The following is a 17455-nucleotide window of genomic DNA, read 5'->3' as shown; positions in this document are numbered from 1 at the left end:
GCAGGAGCCGACCCACGGAGCGAGAGAGCTGAATGCCTGTGTGCAGGAGGCTTCCTGGCGGAGTGAGGTGCCTCCGGGCACTTACTGGTGGAGGGAGCTACAGAGCTTTGGAACACTTGCCCCAGCAGGGCAGATGTGGGTGTGAGGCCTGAGGAGCTGAGAGGCCGAGAAACCAGAAAACAAGCTGAAGAGACAGGGACACAAGAAGCTGAGCTGCCTCGGTCTCAAAAGGTATGGCCATGACCTCAGGGGTTTCAAAGATGGAGCCATGGCCTCTGGTGTTTCTAAGGGTGGAGTTGTCACTCCAATGGAGTAGGAGAATGATGCGCCTACAGCCAAGGGAGCAGACTTGCTGTCCCAATGGGCCTGGAAGGCGGAGCTGAAGCACAGGGCTGAGGGGCCTCCACTCAGAATCTGGAGATTGTGGCCAATACCTAGAGTCTGGAGGGCAGGGCTATTGTGTAAATTGTCTCAGAGAACAGAGGATTATTTTCAAAGCCTTGAGGGCTAATGTAATGTGTTCTGCTGACTTGCTTGGTGCCTGTTATTCTTTCTTTCCCTGAAATTTCTCCCATCTGTAATGGAAATGTCTAGCATGTGCCTATTTTGCTATTGTACCTTTGGAAGCAGATAACTTACATTCTAGATTTCACAGATGAAGCGGAGTTTTTGCATTTTGGACTTGGAGTTAAGACTTTTGCTATGATATGATGGGGTGAATATGTTTTCCATGTTGCAAGGATGTGATTTTTTGGGGGTCAAAGGGTGGAATGTCGTGGATTGAATTATGGCCCCCCAAAAATGAGTGTAACAATTTGGCTAGGCCATGATTCCCAGAATTGTGTGGTTGTCCTCCGTTTTATGATTGTAATTTTATGTTAAAGAGGATTGGAGTGGAACTGTAACACCACCCTTACTCAGGTCACATCCCTGATCCAATGTAAATGGAGTTATCCTGGGGTGTGGCCTGCACCACCTTTTATCTCTTGTAAGAGATAAAAGGAAAGGGAAGCAAGCAGAGAATTGGCGACCTCATGCCATCAAGAAAGCAGCGCGGGGAGCAGACTGCGTCCTTTGGACCGGGGTCCCTGCGCAGAGAAGCTCTTGTCTGGGGGAACACCGAAGAGAAGAAGGCCGACAGAGAGAAAAAGCCTTCTCCTGGAGCTGATGCCCTGAATTTGGACTTTTAGCCTACTTTGACTGTGAGGAAATAAATTTCTCTTTGTTAAAGCCAAAAAAAAAAAAAAAAAAAAAAATCACAATACCCAAAGGCTCCTTGGAGTAATGACTGACTCCAGGCCTGGGGCCAAAAATGTATCATCTGTGCCAGAAAGCAAAGAAGCACACCAGACTCAAGGAGTCGTGTCAAGAGGCCTGGGGAACCAGTTTGAAAGACTGTGTGGCCAAAGATGAGATCATTTGAGCATGAAAAGGAATGACAGCTTCGTGGACTGAAGTACACTGAGTATATGAAGAAGCCATGATGATACACACACCCTGTTCCAAGGAGGAGGAGGAGCAGGAATAAAGGTAAGGAAGTTCATACTAGACAGCCTAGAGGTAGATTTAAATCCTTCCTTCCCTTATTCATCAAACTTCAGAGTAAAGAGCTGGTGCCCTCACAATATGCAGCGGTGCCCAAGGAATACTGTGTTCTTTCTTCCTCCATCCCTTTCCCCTCCCTCCCACTCCTGGTAATCCCTATTAGTTCTTGGTTTCTATATATCTGCTTATTTCATATAAGTGAGATCATATAGTATTTGCCCTTTTGCGACTGACGTATTTCCCTCCGTGTAATGTTTTCAAGATTCATCCACGTTATAACATGGATCTGGACTTCATTTCTCTTTATGGCTGAGTAATATTCCATTGCATGTATGTACTACATTTTGCCTATCCATTCGTCTGTTGGAGGATATTTTGCTTGTCTCCATCTTTCAGCTACTGTAAGAAGTGCTGCGGTGAATGTTAGTGCACAGATTTTTGTTTACATTCTTGCTTTCGCTTCTGGGTGTATACCTAGGACTGGGACTGCTGGGTCGTATGGTAGGTCTATGTTCAGCTTTCTGGGGAATTGCCAAACTGTTCCACAGTGGCTGTACTATTTTATATTCCCACCAGCAATGGATGAGAGTTCCAGTTTCTCCACAACCTTGACAATACCTGTTGTCTTCTGTTTTTCTTTTACCATTGTCATTCTAATGTGGGTGAGATGTTATTTCATTGTGGTTTTGATTTGCATCTCCCTAATGGCTGAAACAAGCAGCCCTGCTGATGCAGTGGTTAAGATTCCAGCTGCTAACCAAAAGGTCAGCAGTTTAAGTCCAACAGCCACTCCCTGGAAATTCTATGGGGCAGTTGTACTGTGTCCTATAGGGTCATTATGAGTTGGAATCAACTTGATGGCAATGGGTTTGCTTTTGGCTTTTTTTAATGGCTAAAACTACAGCCTTCAATATGGATTACACCTTAACAGAAAGAAAACAAAAATCCTCACAACTAAACCAATAAGTAACATCATGATAAACCGAAAAAATACAAAAGTTGTCAAGAATTTCATTTTACTTGGATCCACAATCAATGCCCATGGAAGCAGGAGTCAAGAAATCAAATGATGTACTGCATTGGGCAAATCTGCTGCAAAAGATCCCTTTAAAGTTTTAAAAAGGAAAGATGTCACTTTGAGGACTAAAGTGTGCCTAACCAAGCCATGGTCTTTTCAACTGCTTCATATGCATGTGAAAGATGGACAATGAATAAAGAGGACCAAAGAACTGATGCACGATCAACGCCCATGGAAGCAGCAGTCAAGAAATCAAATGATGTTCTGAATTTGAATTATGGTGTTGGTGAAGAATTGAACATACCATGGACTGCCAGAACAAATGAGTATGTCTTGGAAGAAGTACAACCAGAATGCTCCTTAGAAGTGAGGATGGCGAGACTCTGTCTGTGTTAACATGTTATCAGGAGAGACCAATCCCTGGAAAAGGGCATCATGTTGGTAAACTAGAGGGTTAGCAAACAAGAGGAAGACCCTCAATGAGATGGATTGACAAAGTGACTGCAGCAATGGGGTCAAACACAGCAACGAGTGTGAGGATCTGTAGCGCAAAATTCCACCTGTTTTTCACCATAAAAGCAGGTGAAATTGTGCACAGATTAATAAGTAAGCACAAGTAACCCTGTGCGTACCTTGCTTACTAGTTAATTTGCCCCTGCTTATCAGATGTATGATTCCCCGAAATTTTTCACATTCTGTAGGTTGTCTTTTCACTTTGTTGATAAAGACGTTTGATATACAAAAGTATTTAATTTTTATGAGGTCCCATTTATCTATTTTGTCTTTTGCCGCTTGAGCAATAACAAGTGTTGACAAGGATATGGAGAAACTGGAACCCTCATACATTGCTGGTGGAATGTGAAATGGTGCAGCCACTTTGGAAATCAGCCCGGCAGTTCCTCAAAAGGCTAAATACAGAGTTACTGTATGACCCAGTGATTTCACTCCTAAGTGTATACCTAACAGACCTGAAAACATACGTTCACATTAAAAACCTATACGGGAATGTTCATGGCAGCATTATTCATAACAGCCAAAAAGTGGAAACAACCATATCTATCAACTGATGAATGCAGTATAACAATATAATGGAATAACTCAGCCAAAAAAAGAATGAAGAACTGATACATGCTACAATATGGATGAACCTTGAAAATATTATGCTAAGTAAAAGAAGCCAGATACAACATGCTACTTGTATGATTCCATTTATTTCCTTTCTTCTGGTGCCTGAGGGCTTGTTTTGCTGATATTTGTTGGAGTTGTACGTTAATGTTTTGATTTTGGCCCCTTCTGCTTTTTGGATGTGCCCATTTAGTGCTATACATTGACCTCTGAGCGCTGCTTTTGCTGTGTCCCAAAGGTTCTGGTAGGATGTGTTTTCATTCTCATTTGATTCTATGAATTTCTTTATTCCGTCCTTGATTTCTTCTGTTACCCAGTAGTTTTTGAGCAAGGTGTTGTTCAGTTTCCATGTATTTGATTTTTCTTCCTTGCTTTTTCTGTTATTGATTTCTACTTTTATGGTTTTATGGTCAGAAAAGGTGCTTTGTAATATTTTGATGTTTTGGATTCTGTTAAGGCTTGCTTTGTGGCCTAATATGTGGTCTATTCTGGAGAATGTTCCATGTGCACTGGAAAAGAAACTATACTTGGCTGCTGTTGGGTGGAGAGTTCTGTATATGTCTATGAGATCAAGTTGGTTGATTGTGGCATTTAGATCTTCTGTGTCTTTACTGAGGTTCTTTCTGGATGTTCTATCCTTCACCAAAAGTGGTGTGTTGAAGTCTCCTTCTATTACTGTGGAGCTGTCTATTTCTCTTTTCAATGATGTTAGAGTTTATGTATTTTGGAGCCCTGTCATTGGGTGCATAAATATTTATTATAGTTATGGCCTCCTAGTGTACTGACCCTTTAATCATTATATAGTGTCCTTCCTTATCCTTTATGATGGATTTTGCTTTAAAGTCTATTTTGTCAGAGATTAATATTGCCACTCCTGTTCTTTTTTGAGTGTTGTTTGCTTGAAATATTTTTTTCCATCCTTTGAATTTTAGTTTGTGTCTTTGATTCTAAGGTGTGTCTCTTGTAGGCAGCATATAGACGGACCGTGTTTTTTTCATCCATTCTGCCACTATCTCTCTGTTGGTGCACTTAGTCCACTTACATTCAGTGTAATTATTGATAGGTATGAGTTTAGTGCTGTCATTTTGATGTATTTTTTGTGTGTGTGTGTGTGTTGTTGACAGTTCCTTTGTCCCACTTAATTTTCTGTGCTGAGTCGTTTTTCTTTATGTATTTTCGTTTCATCTTTTTCATTGTTGATTTTGTGTTTGCTGAGTCTTTGTTTTTCTTCTTTTTTATTTTGATGTGTAGGTTTGTTAGTTTCCTTTGTGGTTACCTTAAAATTCACCTCTATTTTTCTAAGTTTAAACCAATCTTTTATTTCTTGATATCACCTTAACTTCCTCTCCATATAAAAGTTCTATGACTACACTATTTAGTCCCTCTTTTTTGTTTTAATCTTGTTATCTTTTACATATTGACGTCTCTGTTTCCCTCTTTTCAGTGTTTTAGCTTTGACTTATTTTTGTGACTTTCCTATCTGGGTTGATTACTGGTTGTTCTGTCCTGTGTTCTAGTCTTGGGTTGTCATCTGAAATTACTGATTCTCTAACTAGAGTATTCCCTTTAGTATTTCTTGTAATTTTGGTTTAGTTTTTACAGATTCTCTCAACTTCTGTTTATCTGGAAATGCCCTAATTTTGCCATTATATTTGAGAGACAGTTTTGCTCATATATAATTCTTGGCTGGCAATTTTTTTCCTTCAAGGCTTTATATATGTCATCTCATTGCCTTCTTGCCTGCATGGTTTCTGCTGAGTAGTCAGAGCTTAGTCTTATTGACTCTGTTTTGTAGGTGACTTTTCGTTTATCCCTAGCCACTCTTAAAATTCTCTCTTTATCTTTGGTTTTAGCAAGTTTGATTATAATATGTCTTGGGATCTACTCTGTGTGGGGTTCGATGAGCTTCTTGGATAGGTATCTTCTCGTCTTTCACGGTATCAGGGAAGTTTTCTGCCAACAAATCTTCAACAATTCTGTTTTTTCTGTTATCCACCCCGTTCTGGTACTCCAATCACTCTTAGGTTATTCCTCTTGATAAGAGTCCCACATAATTCTTAGGGTTTCTTCATTTTTTAAAATTCTTCTACCTGATTTTTCCTCAAATAAATTGGTGTCAAGTGCTTTATCTTCAATCTAATTCTGACTTCCATTGCCTCAATTCTGCTCCTATCACTTTCTATTGAGTTGTCTAATTCTGAAATTTTATTGTTAATATTTTGGATTTCTATTTGCTGTCTATGGATTCTTGCACCTGTTAAATTTGTCATTATGCTCTTGTGTAACCTTCTTAAGTTCCTCTATTGCTTTGTCTGTGTGTTCCCTGGCTTTGTCTGCGTTTTGCCTGATCTTCTTCCTGATCTCTTGAAGAACTCTGTATATTAATCTTTTGAATCCTACCTCTGGTAATTCCAAGACCTTATCTTCCTCCAGGAGGTTTCCTGGTTCTTTGTTTTGGTTACTTGCTGGAGCCATGATGGTCTGCCTCTTTATGTGATTTGATATTGACTGTTGTCTCCGAGCCATCAATGTCATTATACTTATTTACGTTTGCTTACCATGTCCTAGCTTCTTGTTTTAATATGCCCAAATAGGCTGGTTGTGTCTTTGAAGCTCTCACGTCCTGTTATCAGATGGTTAGAGCTGCTACTAATTATATGAGCCTGGGATTCCATTTACTTTTCTTGTGTGGATTCAGATCAGGTGTCCAGGTCGTCCGTCACTGAGTGTGTGGTACAGGCTCTCACCTGCCATCCTAGATGGGCAGGGCTACTTAGGGGTGATTGGAGCAGGCACAGGTATCCGGCTGCAGTAGGAGGTTATGTGCTGAGCAAGGTAGGGGGCTGATGGCTGCCCCTGAGTGCCTAGGTGGAAGGCATGGCCCTGTTCCCTAAAGCACGTAGGTGGGTGGGTTTTGCAGCTGAACTTTGGGCACCCAGCGCTGTTGGCTGTAAGAACTGGGAGACATCACTTATTCTCAGACCCCTGTCGTGGGTGGCTACTTGTAGTGGGTGAAGCCGCCAATCCTCAGGTCTCTGATGTGGGTGGGTGAGGATGCTGCTTAATGGGCAGGGCAGTGTCAAATGTCATGAATCTGCCACTCCCCCTTAGCTGTTGCAGTTGAGAATAGGCTTCAGGTATATACCCTGCTATACTATGTTAATGAGGGCCTAGGCGGTTGAATGGGCCCACACAGGTCTAGGCAGGGGTGAAAGGCATTCGAAGTCCATGGACCCTTTATGCCTGTGCGTAGACAAAGGGGCAGTGCCTGCCCTGAGATCCCGGCTCAGGGGGCATGGTAATTTTTTAAAGCCTTGAGACTGGTTTGGGCTCAGTTAGTCCTGAGGACCCAGCTTAGGGGAACTAGAGATTTCCTTTTTTGTTTGTTTATTTATTCCCTCCCGAAAGCAGGGAGACTGGCTTGGTGTGAGGGACCCCACTTCTGGCCCAGGGGTGCGGCAACCACTGAACTCTGCCGGACCGTCACCGGAGCAGAGCAGGGAGGCGGTGGGTGACAGGAAGAGAGGCACTTCCAGAGGGGGAAGGATATTTTTATTCCATATAGTCGGTTAGATGCTTGCATTTAAGTTTCACAGATCCAGTGCCGCCTCCCCCTGGCTCCGGAGGCTTGTGCAGACTCTCCACCGCTCAGTTTCTCTCAACGTGGTAAAAACACGTCCCGAGTGCTACTGCTTGCCTCACCCCGGGTGTGCCAAATGTTCCAGCCTGCAGGGTACCAGCTAGGTCAGGTCTGGTACTTCTTTGCTGCTTCTGAAATGTCTCTCTCTCCCTGCCGCTCAGTCTGATTCCTCAACTTCGTCTTTGATGTTCAGGGCTCCTAGATTGTCATATATAATCGATTCACTTGTTTTTTCAGGTCTTTATTGTAAGAGGGACCACAGGAAGTGTCTGCTTATTCCACCATCTTGGCCCTGCCTCCTGCATGATTCCATTTATATGAAATGTCCAGAATTGGCAAATCTATCAAGACAGAAAGAATATTAGTGGCTGCCAGGCACTGAGGAGAGGGGTAAATGGCAAGTGATTGCTAACGGGTAGAGGGTTTCTTTTTGGGGAAGTGAAAATGTTCTGGAATTAGATAGTGGCCACAGGTTGCACAACACTTTAAAAGGGTAAATTTTATGGTATATAAATTATATCTCAATTAAAAAAAAGAAATATACACTAAAGCATGGGATAGGGTGGTGGAAAATCATGGAATCACGTCTATAACTTACTTGCAAATGGTTCAGGGAGAAAAGGGTTGTACTTTTCTTGCAACCCTTCTGTAAATTAGAACTATTTCAAATAAAAAAATGACATTGAATGAAAATAACATTGTAGGGATATTCTGCTCCACTCTGAGTGCTTTTAAAAGTGAATCATTCATAAACTTGAAATAATATTTTTTTTGTTTTTAAATCTTTTTTATTATAAATATTTGTGCCTTTGACTTATTTTATTATTATTGTGCATTAGGTGAAAGTTTACAGAGCAAATTAGATTCTCATTCGATAGTTTGTACCTAAAGTGTTTCATGGCCTTGATTTCATTCCCCATAATGTATCAGCACTCTCCCCATTTCTGCCCTGGGTTCCTTGTTTCCTTTCGTCCTGATTTTCTACCCCTTCCTGCTTTCTCATCTTTGCTTTTGGGCAGATGTTGCCCTTTTGATCTCATATAATTGATTGTTCTAAGGAACATTTTCCTCTTGGGTGTTACTGTTTATTTTATGGGCCTATCTGTGGTCACTTGGAATGGCTTCAGTTCCAGGTCAGAAGGGTGTCTTAGGGTCGTATCTTGGGGGTTCCTACAGTCTCTGTCAGCCAGCAAGTCTGGTCTTTTTTGTGAATTTGATTTTTTTGTTCTACATTTTGCTCCTGCTCTGTCTGGGGCTTTCTGTTGTGATCCCAGTCAGAGCGGTAGGTAGTGGTAGCTGGGCACCATCTAGTTCTTCTGGTCTCCGGGTCGTATAGTCCTTTGGACTAATTGCTCCCTTGAGTCTTTGGTTTTCTTCATTCTCCTTTGCTCCAGACAGGAAGAGAACAATAGTTGCATCCTGATGGCCGTTTGCAAGCTTTTAAGATCCCAGATGCTACTCACCAAAGCAGGATGCAGAACATTGCCTTCATGAAATATGTTGACCCAACTGACATAGCTGTCCCCCGAGTCTATGGTCCTTTACCTTCGAGCCTAGGAACTTTAGCTCGCAAGTGTTTGGTTATGTCTGAGAGGTTTCCCTGACTGTGCCCCTTGTGTGCTCTATTGTCTATATTAATATATGAGCAGCACCTACAGTCATGTACATAGACATATCCACCATCAAACATGTATCTGCCGGTGGGTGTGCTCCCTTACACCCTCCCACACCTCTTGGCATGTCCATCTACTTATGTATCCATTCATAAATTATTCTTTGCCAATACCATTATTGCAGGATTGTCTCTGTTACAGTAGTTACAGTAGCTGCCCTTTATTCTTGTGTTCCTCCAGTGTCCTCTCTTACCTTGGTCATGTTGTGCTGACTTCTTCCATGTTGCATTTTGCCTTTCCCTTCACCAATATTAACACTTGTCTTCTATCCATTTGGTAATTTTTCCTCCCCCCACCCCCATCCCTGGTAACCATCAAAGAATATTTTTTCCTGTGTGTAAACCTTTTGTTATTACTTTATAATGGTGGTTTCATGTATCTGTCCTTTTGTGATTGACTTATTTCACTCAGCATAATGGTCTTCAAATTCATCCATGTTGTGAGATGTTTTTCGGATTCACCATTATCCTTTATCTTCGTGTAGTGGAGTATTCCATTGCGTGTATTGTACGTACCACAGTTTGTTAATCCATTCATCTGTTGATGGGCACAGGCTGTTTCCATCTTTTTGCTATTGTGAATAACGCTGCGATGAACATGCGCGTGCATACGTCTATTTGTGTCATGGCTCTTATTTCTTTAGGGTATACACCTAGGAGTGGGATTGCTGGATCACACAGTATTTCTATTTCTAGCTTTCTGAGGAAGCTCCATACTGTTTTCAATAGTGATTATACCATTTTACATTCCCCCCAGCAGTGTATAAGAATGCCAATCTCCCCACAACCTCACCAACATATGTTGTTTTTTGTTTTTTCGATTAGTGCTAGTAATGTCGGGTGAGATGGTATCTCACTGTAGTTTCGATTTGCATCTCTCTAATTGTTAATGATCGTGAGCATTTCTTCATATGTTTGTTAGCTGCCTGGATGTCTTCTTCGGTGAAGTGTCTGTTCATATCTTTTGTCCATTTTTTAATTGGATTTTTTGTCTTTTTATTGTTGAGGTGTTGAAGTTTTCTATAAATTTTAGAGATTAGACCCTTGTTGGATATGTCATAGCCAAAAACTTTTTCCCGATCTGTAGGTTTTCTTTTCACTCTTTTGAAGTCTTTTGTTGAGCATAAGTGCTTAATTTTTATGAGGTTCCATTTATCTAGCTCATCTTCTGCTATGTGTGCATTTTTAGTTATATTTGGTATTCTATTTATGCCATATATTAGGCCCCTAGCATTGTCCTTATTCAAATGATAATTTTAATGTGGAATTTGGTTCTAAAAAAAAGAGAGCGTTCCTGATCTAGTAGTATCTCATAATGTTGTTCTTCTACAATAATAAGGCAGTATAGCATAAAAGTTAATAGCATGGCATTTGGAGTCAGACAAACTCTGCTACTTTCTAGCTTTATGACTTGGGGAAAATTACTCAACCTCTGTAAAACGGGAATAATTAATTGTTCTGTTCCACACGGGCTAAACAAATCGTTATTTCCTCATTCCTTGTTACCTTCCTACTAGTTATGTTATTGCTTATTACTATCCTTCATAGTGGGTTTGGAGTAGAGATGAATTTAATTACTTATTGATAATGCTAAATAAAAGATCTGGTAGGGAAAGATATTAGCAAAACTATCTGGAATTTATTTCGAGATCTCAGTTATCTACTGCCATAATCACAGACTATGCACAGTGCACAAAGTCATGTCACTAAGTACAGCCAACTCTAACTTGGTTTAATCTCCTCTTCTCAGACACTATCAGAGAAAACGAGTAACAAACAAAACAGTTCTCTTTAATAAGACAAAAGCTATGTTTCAGACCATTTATCTCTGAAGCATGGAAGACAAAGTGCTAAGTTAGCTGGAAACACCCTGTACTCACCAACTGTTTGTTGTGCTGTGGCAGAGGACACGGCTGGGCACCAGCCGGCACCTTGTACACTGGGGTTACCGACAGGCTGGCAGGGTGGGCACATACGAAGCGCACCTGCACAACCTCTACAGCTGGACTAGGGTTCAGGACACCTGGGTGATTTCCAATTCGGAATGTCAGAACCTTTGAGGAAACAGCAGAGCAAGAGATAATTGTGGGTAGAAACTTGATGTCAGGCAAACCAATCTAAAAATGTTAGAATTACTCAACTCTGGCAGAGAGAATCCCTTTGGACACTATAACTAGGCAAATTCCTTAAAGACATTACAGTTCTTAATTATCTGTGCTAAGGGGAATTAAGGATGTCATGGAAATTTGAAAACCAAGGGAACATAAAAAAAATTTAATTTTGACCAATTACTTCAATCTTCTCTGTCAAATCTTTCGTTACCATTTCTTAAAAAGTGGAAAAACTAATTTGCATTTCAACTTATCTCTGGTGGAAGTACTAATGAATAACAGAATGTGGAAACAGAAGTTAGGGAGCTTCAAAGGGGAGTAATTAGGCCTTAAATTACTAATAATTAGCCATTGATAGGAGCCCTGATGGCACAGTGGTTAAGAGCTCTGCTGCTAACCAAAACGTTGGCAGTTCAAATCCACCAGCCGCTCCCTGGAAACCCTACAGGGCATTTCTACTCTGTCCTATAGAGTTGCTATGAGTTGGAATCGAATTGACAGCAATGGGTTTGGTTTCTTTTAGCCATAAATCCAGTCAAATTCACTACAAATGTTAGAAACAAGAATATTTGCTCAATTGATAATAGCACTGGACTTCCTGAGTCAAAATCTTAGTAGGCTGGTTAGTGAGCTGCGTTTACATTCACAGACTGCATTCTCAACGCTGGTCAAGTACAGACCTTTGCTACTTGTTTTGAAAGAAGCAGAGCACAGCTGCGGATGGAAACTAGACAAATCCGAACAAAACTAATTCAACTTACAAGGGCAACAAACTTAGTATTACTCTTATCAGCACAAAGCTAACTAGTTCCTTAAAATTGCTAATTTCCCTGTTTCACAGTCTTTGGAGGTGGGAAAACAAATATCCTCTAGGCTAACAATAAGGAAATGAATTACATTGATTGAAAATAATGTGAAATAAGCTCGTTACCACAAAAAAGGTTCTTAAGCTGTCCAGTTAGTGAATTGTGAGAATTCTCAGGTGAACAAGCCAAAACCTTTGGGTACATTTAAAGGATTGTTGTTGTTGTGTGTGTCCTCAAGATCACTCAAGATCATAAAGTTAAAAAAAAGATTCTTTAATCAGTAATTAAAATTTTCCTATTTAGTCTATAAACTAAATCCATGGAATCTGAAAAGGAATGGCTTGAAGTACAAAAGATTTAGAGTATTATTGCTAAACCAAACCCACTGCCATCAAGTAGATTCCGATTATTGTTAAAAGAAATGTTAAAAAAAACCATTTTCCTACTTGTTCCCCTAAATCCAGGCACAGGACCCGGTAGATGTACTGGTTCTGTTTTCTCTTAGCTGGCAGTCGGACTTGTGTTATTCTAATCTTCTCCATCTTCTCCACGCTCAACTCCAAAAAGAACCGAGGGGGCTCCAAGATCCATGGACGAGGGCCTCCTTCAAATACCATTTCCTTCACAGACTTCCAGGTCACCAATGCCACTTCCACAGGATTTACAGCCTGATGACATTGAAAGAAATCAATCTCTAATTGGTTAGGGAATTCAACAGAGAGTTTTCTAAAATAAAAAATTAGTTATCTGAACATGCTGAAAATTATCTGAACATGCTGAAAATGACATTAGACTTAATTCCCCAATGACAAGGATATGTACGCCATGCCTGTACTTGGAATGTTTTCCAACCTCTGTACTAATTCAGATCCTACCTATAATTCCACCCTAACTCATATGTCACCTTATCCATTGATTTATGTCTAATCACTCCAGACCACAACCACTTTTCCATCCTCGAAGCTGTTACAATACTTATCTCTACCATCCTTGCTCATCTCCTAATGCTATTTAAGTGTTTCGAATGCTTCATATGTATAATTAGTCAAATAATTTTTGTTATGCTCTCTAGTTATGTAAATTTCTTGAGAGAAGAGATAGCATCTTACGCCTAAATTTTTTTTTAGAATTTCTCTTTATCAATGGGATTTAGCACAATGTTGTGTACATAAACAACAATGAATAAATAACTGCATAAACATTTTAAACAGATATTTTACTCAAATATCAAAGACTCTTGCCCTAAAAATACAAAAATAATATATTTATATACTTCACTGTACTTCTCAAAGAACTTTCACCTAAGGTAGACAAAACCCAAAAGGCATTGCTGTTGAGTCGATTCCGACTCACAGCGACCCTACAGGACAGAGTAGACCTGCCCCATATGGTTTCCAAGGAGGGGTTGGTGGACTCAGACTGCCAACCTTTTTTGGTTAGCAGCCACTGTAGCTCTTAATCACTGTGCCAAGGTAGATAAGACAGGTATTATTTATCCGAGTATTTGGAAGAGATGCATCTTACTTATAGATGAGTTAATTGTTCTTAGCAGAATGAAACTTTCCCAGAATGTAGGTTATTTTTGTATGACACACAGTTCATACAACAGTTCACAAAGGTAATGGCTGCTGTGCTGAAAATCCATAAGTAGAGACGGTAAAAAACAATTGATTTCCCTCCCTAGTATAGAAAATTATCTTTCACAGAACTTAAAAAGGTAGTATTCGAATTATCTATGTGAGATCAAATTGACAACAGCAACTCAAAAGGTTTGATGAGAAGCCTGGGGGCAGCGAGTTGAAGATAATGGTGATGGAATAATTTGGAAAAGGATAGTGAGAATAGCAGCACAATGGGAAGAATGTAATCGATGTCACTGAATTGTACATGTAGAAATTTTTGAAATGGTGTAACTTTGGCTATGTATATTTTCACCAAAAAAAGGTCCTCCAAGGTCGAGAAGGGAGAGTGTTGACGTTTCGTGGGGTTGTTAACCAATGTCATAAAACAATATGTGTACGGACTGTTTAATGAGAACCTATTTGTTCTGTAAACCTTCATCTGAAGTACGATAAAAAAAAAAAATTAAAAAAAAGTAGTATTCCAATGTTCTAAATCGTGATCAGGTCGTGGTGACAGAGATATGCCAAAATTTAAATAGTTATACTGAGGTTTGATGAGAGAGCTGTAGCTCTAAAAACAGAAGTGGCAAATAAAGAGAACACAGAAATCACTGTGAACTTAGCAGATAGCTAGGAAGCTACTAAGTGGACATGCTGGGGTCCATGAAAAGAAACGTCAGTTCCTTAAAATGAAATAGCTCACCCTTAGGGGTTCATAAGCAGCAAATGTGGCACTACTCTCCAAGTACTCTTCATAATCAGTCACACTCACTGTCACCAGGGTATGGCCTAGAGATTTGGCTGCTATATGTGTACTTGAACAGTGCATTGGTCCAGGTTTTTGAATGCCTGCAAATCAAAAAATATGATTTCAGTAGGGTAAAAAGCAGTCAGGTCTCAAAGAAATTAGGTAACAGAAACGAGCATCTTAATACATTAAAAACACCATCTTGATCTCACATACTAACCATTAGGCCCCAATTTTTTATATCAAGTTGATGTAAGAATCTGTTCCTCTAAATATTCATCAGCAGATGAATGGATAAACAAAATGTGGTACACAGCCACAATGGAATGTTACTCAGCCATAAAGAAAAATGAAATTCTCGTACATGCTGCAACATAGATGAACCTTGAAAACATTATGCTGAGTGAAATAAGTCAGTCACAAAAGAACAAATATTGTATGAGCCCACTTACATGAAATATCTAGAATAGGCAAGTGTATAGAGATCAAAGTTCATTAGTGGTCAGCAGGGACAGGAGGGAAGGGGAAAAGGAGAGCCATTGCGTATGGGGCACCGAGTTTTAAGGGTGATGGAAAATTTGGAAACAGTGGTGATGGTTGCAACAACATGATGAACATAATGTCACTGAATTGTACATGAAAAAAATGTGGAAATGACAAACGTTTTGTTATATATTTTTACTACAATAAAAATAAAATAAACAAACAATAAAAGAATTTGTTCCTTCAATTAACAGATATATGTCACGTAAGACACAATTCTATGTATAGTCAGGATACAAATATAAACCAAGACACTGACCTCAAAGACTTCATAGTTTACAAGGGTAGACTGACCATGCACAGAAATTACTTAAAATGTTAGTAGAAAGTGATAAGTATTATAGAAATTTACAAAACAGAAAGATTGCTTCTGGATGGAGAGATCAAGGAAGGTTTAGCGATGTAGGAGAGAGTATCTCAAGTTGAGGAAACAGGATGCACAAAGATAGAGAGATATAAATTGAGTGTATGAGGGAGATGCATGGGAAAATTTAACTCAAGTAGTTTGGTTTGGTTAAAGACATATATGAAACCAAAGTACAAAGTCAAGAACAGTAGGTTGGGTCATATCATAGAGGTCTTGAATGCTAAAATACAAGAACTTCAGCTCTTCCACTGGCATTCTCATTAAACAATTAATATACAAATCATTTTGTGACATTGGTTGTCAACACCTCGATGTGTCCACAGTCTCCCCTTCTCGATCTCAGGTTCCCCATTTCCACTCATTTAGTTTTCCTGTCCCTTCCTGCCTGCTCATCTTTGCTTTTGGGCTGGTGTGCCCATTTAGTCTCATATACATGGTTGAACCACATGTGTTATTGTTTGTTTTACAGGCCTGTCTAATCTTTGGCTGAAGGGTGAACTTCAGTATTTCACTACTGAGTTAAAAGGGTGTCCAGTGGCCATACTCTCGGGGTTTCTCCAGTCTCTGTCAGGCCAGTAAGTCTGGTCTTTTTTTTGTGAGTTTGAATTTTGTTCTACACTTTTCTCCTGCCCTGTTCAGGAACCTCTATTATGATCCTTGTCAGAGCAGTCAGTGGTGGTAACCAGGCACCCTCTAGTTATTCTGGACTCAGTCTGGCAGAGGCTGTAGTAGTTGTGGCCCATTAGTCCTTTGGACTAACCTTTCCCTTGTGACTTTGGTTTTCTTCATTCTCCTTTGCTCCAGACAGGGTGGAATCAGTAGATGTATCTTAAATGGCTGCTCATGAGCTTTTAAGACCTCAGACGCCACTCACCAAAATGAGATGCAGAACATTTTCTTAATAAACTGTGTTATGCCAATTGACCTAGATGTTCCCCAAGATCATGGTCCCTAGACCCCAGCCCCTACTACTCTGTCCCTCGAAGTGTTTGGTTGTATTCAGGAAACTTCTTAGCTTTTGGTTTAGTCCAGTTGTGCTGACTTCCCCTGTAGGGTGTTGTCTTTCCCTTCACCTAAGATAATTCTTGTCTACTATCTAGTTAGTGAATTCCCCTCTCCCACCCTCCCCACCCTCATAACCATCAAAGAATGTTTCGTTTTGTGTTTAAACCTTTTCTTGAGTTCTTATAATAGTGTTCTCATACAATATTTATCCTTTCGTGACTAATTTCACTCAGCATAATGCCTTCCAGATTCATTCATGCTGTGAGATGTTTCACAGATTCATCATCGTTCCTTATTGTTGCATAGTACTCCACTGTGTGTATATACCACAATTTGTTTATCCATTCATCTGTTGTTGGGCACTTAGGTTGTTTCCATCTTTTTGCTATTGTGAACAATGATGCAATGAACATGAGTGTGAATACATCTATTCATGTGACGGCTCTTATTTCTCTAGGATATATTCCAAGGAGTGGGATTGCTGGATCTTATGACTCAACGGCAATGGGTTTGGTTTGGTTTGGTTTGTATGGTACTTCCATTTCTAGCTTTTTAAGGGAGTGCCAAATCAATTTCCAAAGTGAGAAATATATACCACCAGTATATAAGTGTTCTAGTCTCTCCACAAACTCTCCAACATTTATTATTTTGTGTTTTTTGGATTAGTGATAGCCTTGTTGGAGGAAGAAGGTATCTCATTGTAGCTTTGATTTGTATTTCTCTAATGGCTAATGATTGTGAGCATTTCCTCATGTATCTGTTAGCTGCCTGAATGTCTTCTGTGGTGAGGTGTCTGTACATATGCTTTGCCCATTTTTTAATTGGGTTATTTGTCTTCTTGTTGTTGAGGTGTCACAGTATCTTGTAGATTTTAGAGATTAGACCCTGACTGGATATGTCATAGCCAAAATTTTTTTCTCAGTCTGTAGGTTGTCTTTTTACTCTTTTGTTGGAAGTCTTTTGATGAGCGTAAGTGTTTGATTTTTAGGAGCTCCCAGCTATCTAGTTTCTCTTCTGGTGTTTGAGCTTTGTTACTTATGGTTTGTATTCTGTTTTTGCCATGTAGTAGGGCTCCTAGCATTGTCCCTATTTTTTCTTCCATGATCTTTATCGTTTTAGATTTTATATTCAGGCATTTGATCCATTTTGAGTTCATTTTTGTACATGGTGTGAAGTATGGGTCTTGTTTCAGTTTTTTGCAGATGGATATCCAATTATGCCAGCACAATTTGTTAAAGAGACTGTCTTTTCCC

General features: G+C 39.9%; 1 protein-coding gene across 1 annotated transcript in view; it reads right to left on the bottom strand.

Moving 5' to 3' along the window:
- Positions 1-17455, bottom strand: part of NUP210L (nucleoporin 210 like) — a 115969-nt gene that overhangs the window by 45797 nt on the left and 52717 nt on the right. Inside the window, exons 14-16 of the mRNA XM_004388580.2 lie at positions 14243-14388; positions 12364-12585; positions 10881-11054 (exon numbers count right to left, since the gene is read on the bottom strand). Coding sequence (XP_004388637.1) covers positions 10881-11054; positions 12364-12585; positions 14243-14388 — 542 coding nt within the window. The remainder of the gene's footprint in view (positions 1-10880; positions 11055-12363; positions 12586-14242; positions 14389-17455) is intronic.

Source organism: Trichechus manatus, unplaced genomic scaffold, assembly GCF_000243295.1.
Source record: "Trichechus manatus latirostris isolate Lorelei unplaced genomic scaffold, TriManLat1.0 scaffold00213, whole genome shotgun sequence".
In the NCBI taxonomy this organism is placed as follows: Eukaryota; Metazoa; Chordata; class Mammalia; order Sirenia; family Trichechidae; genus Trichechus; species Trichechus manatus.
This window is presented reverse-complemented; position numbering and strand designations above follow the sequence as displayed.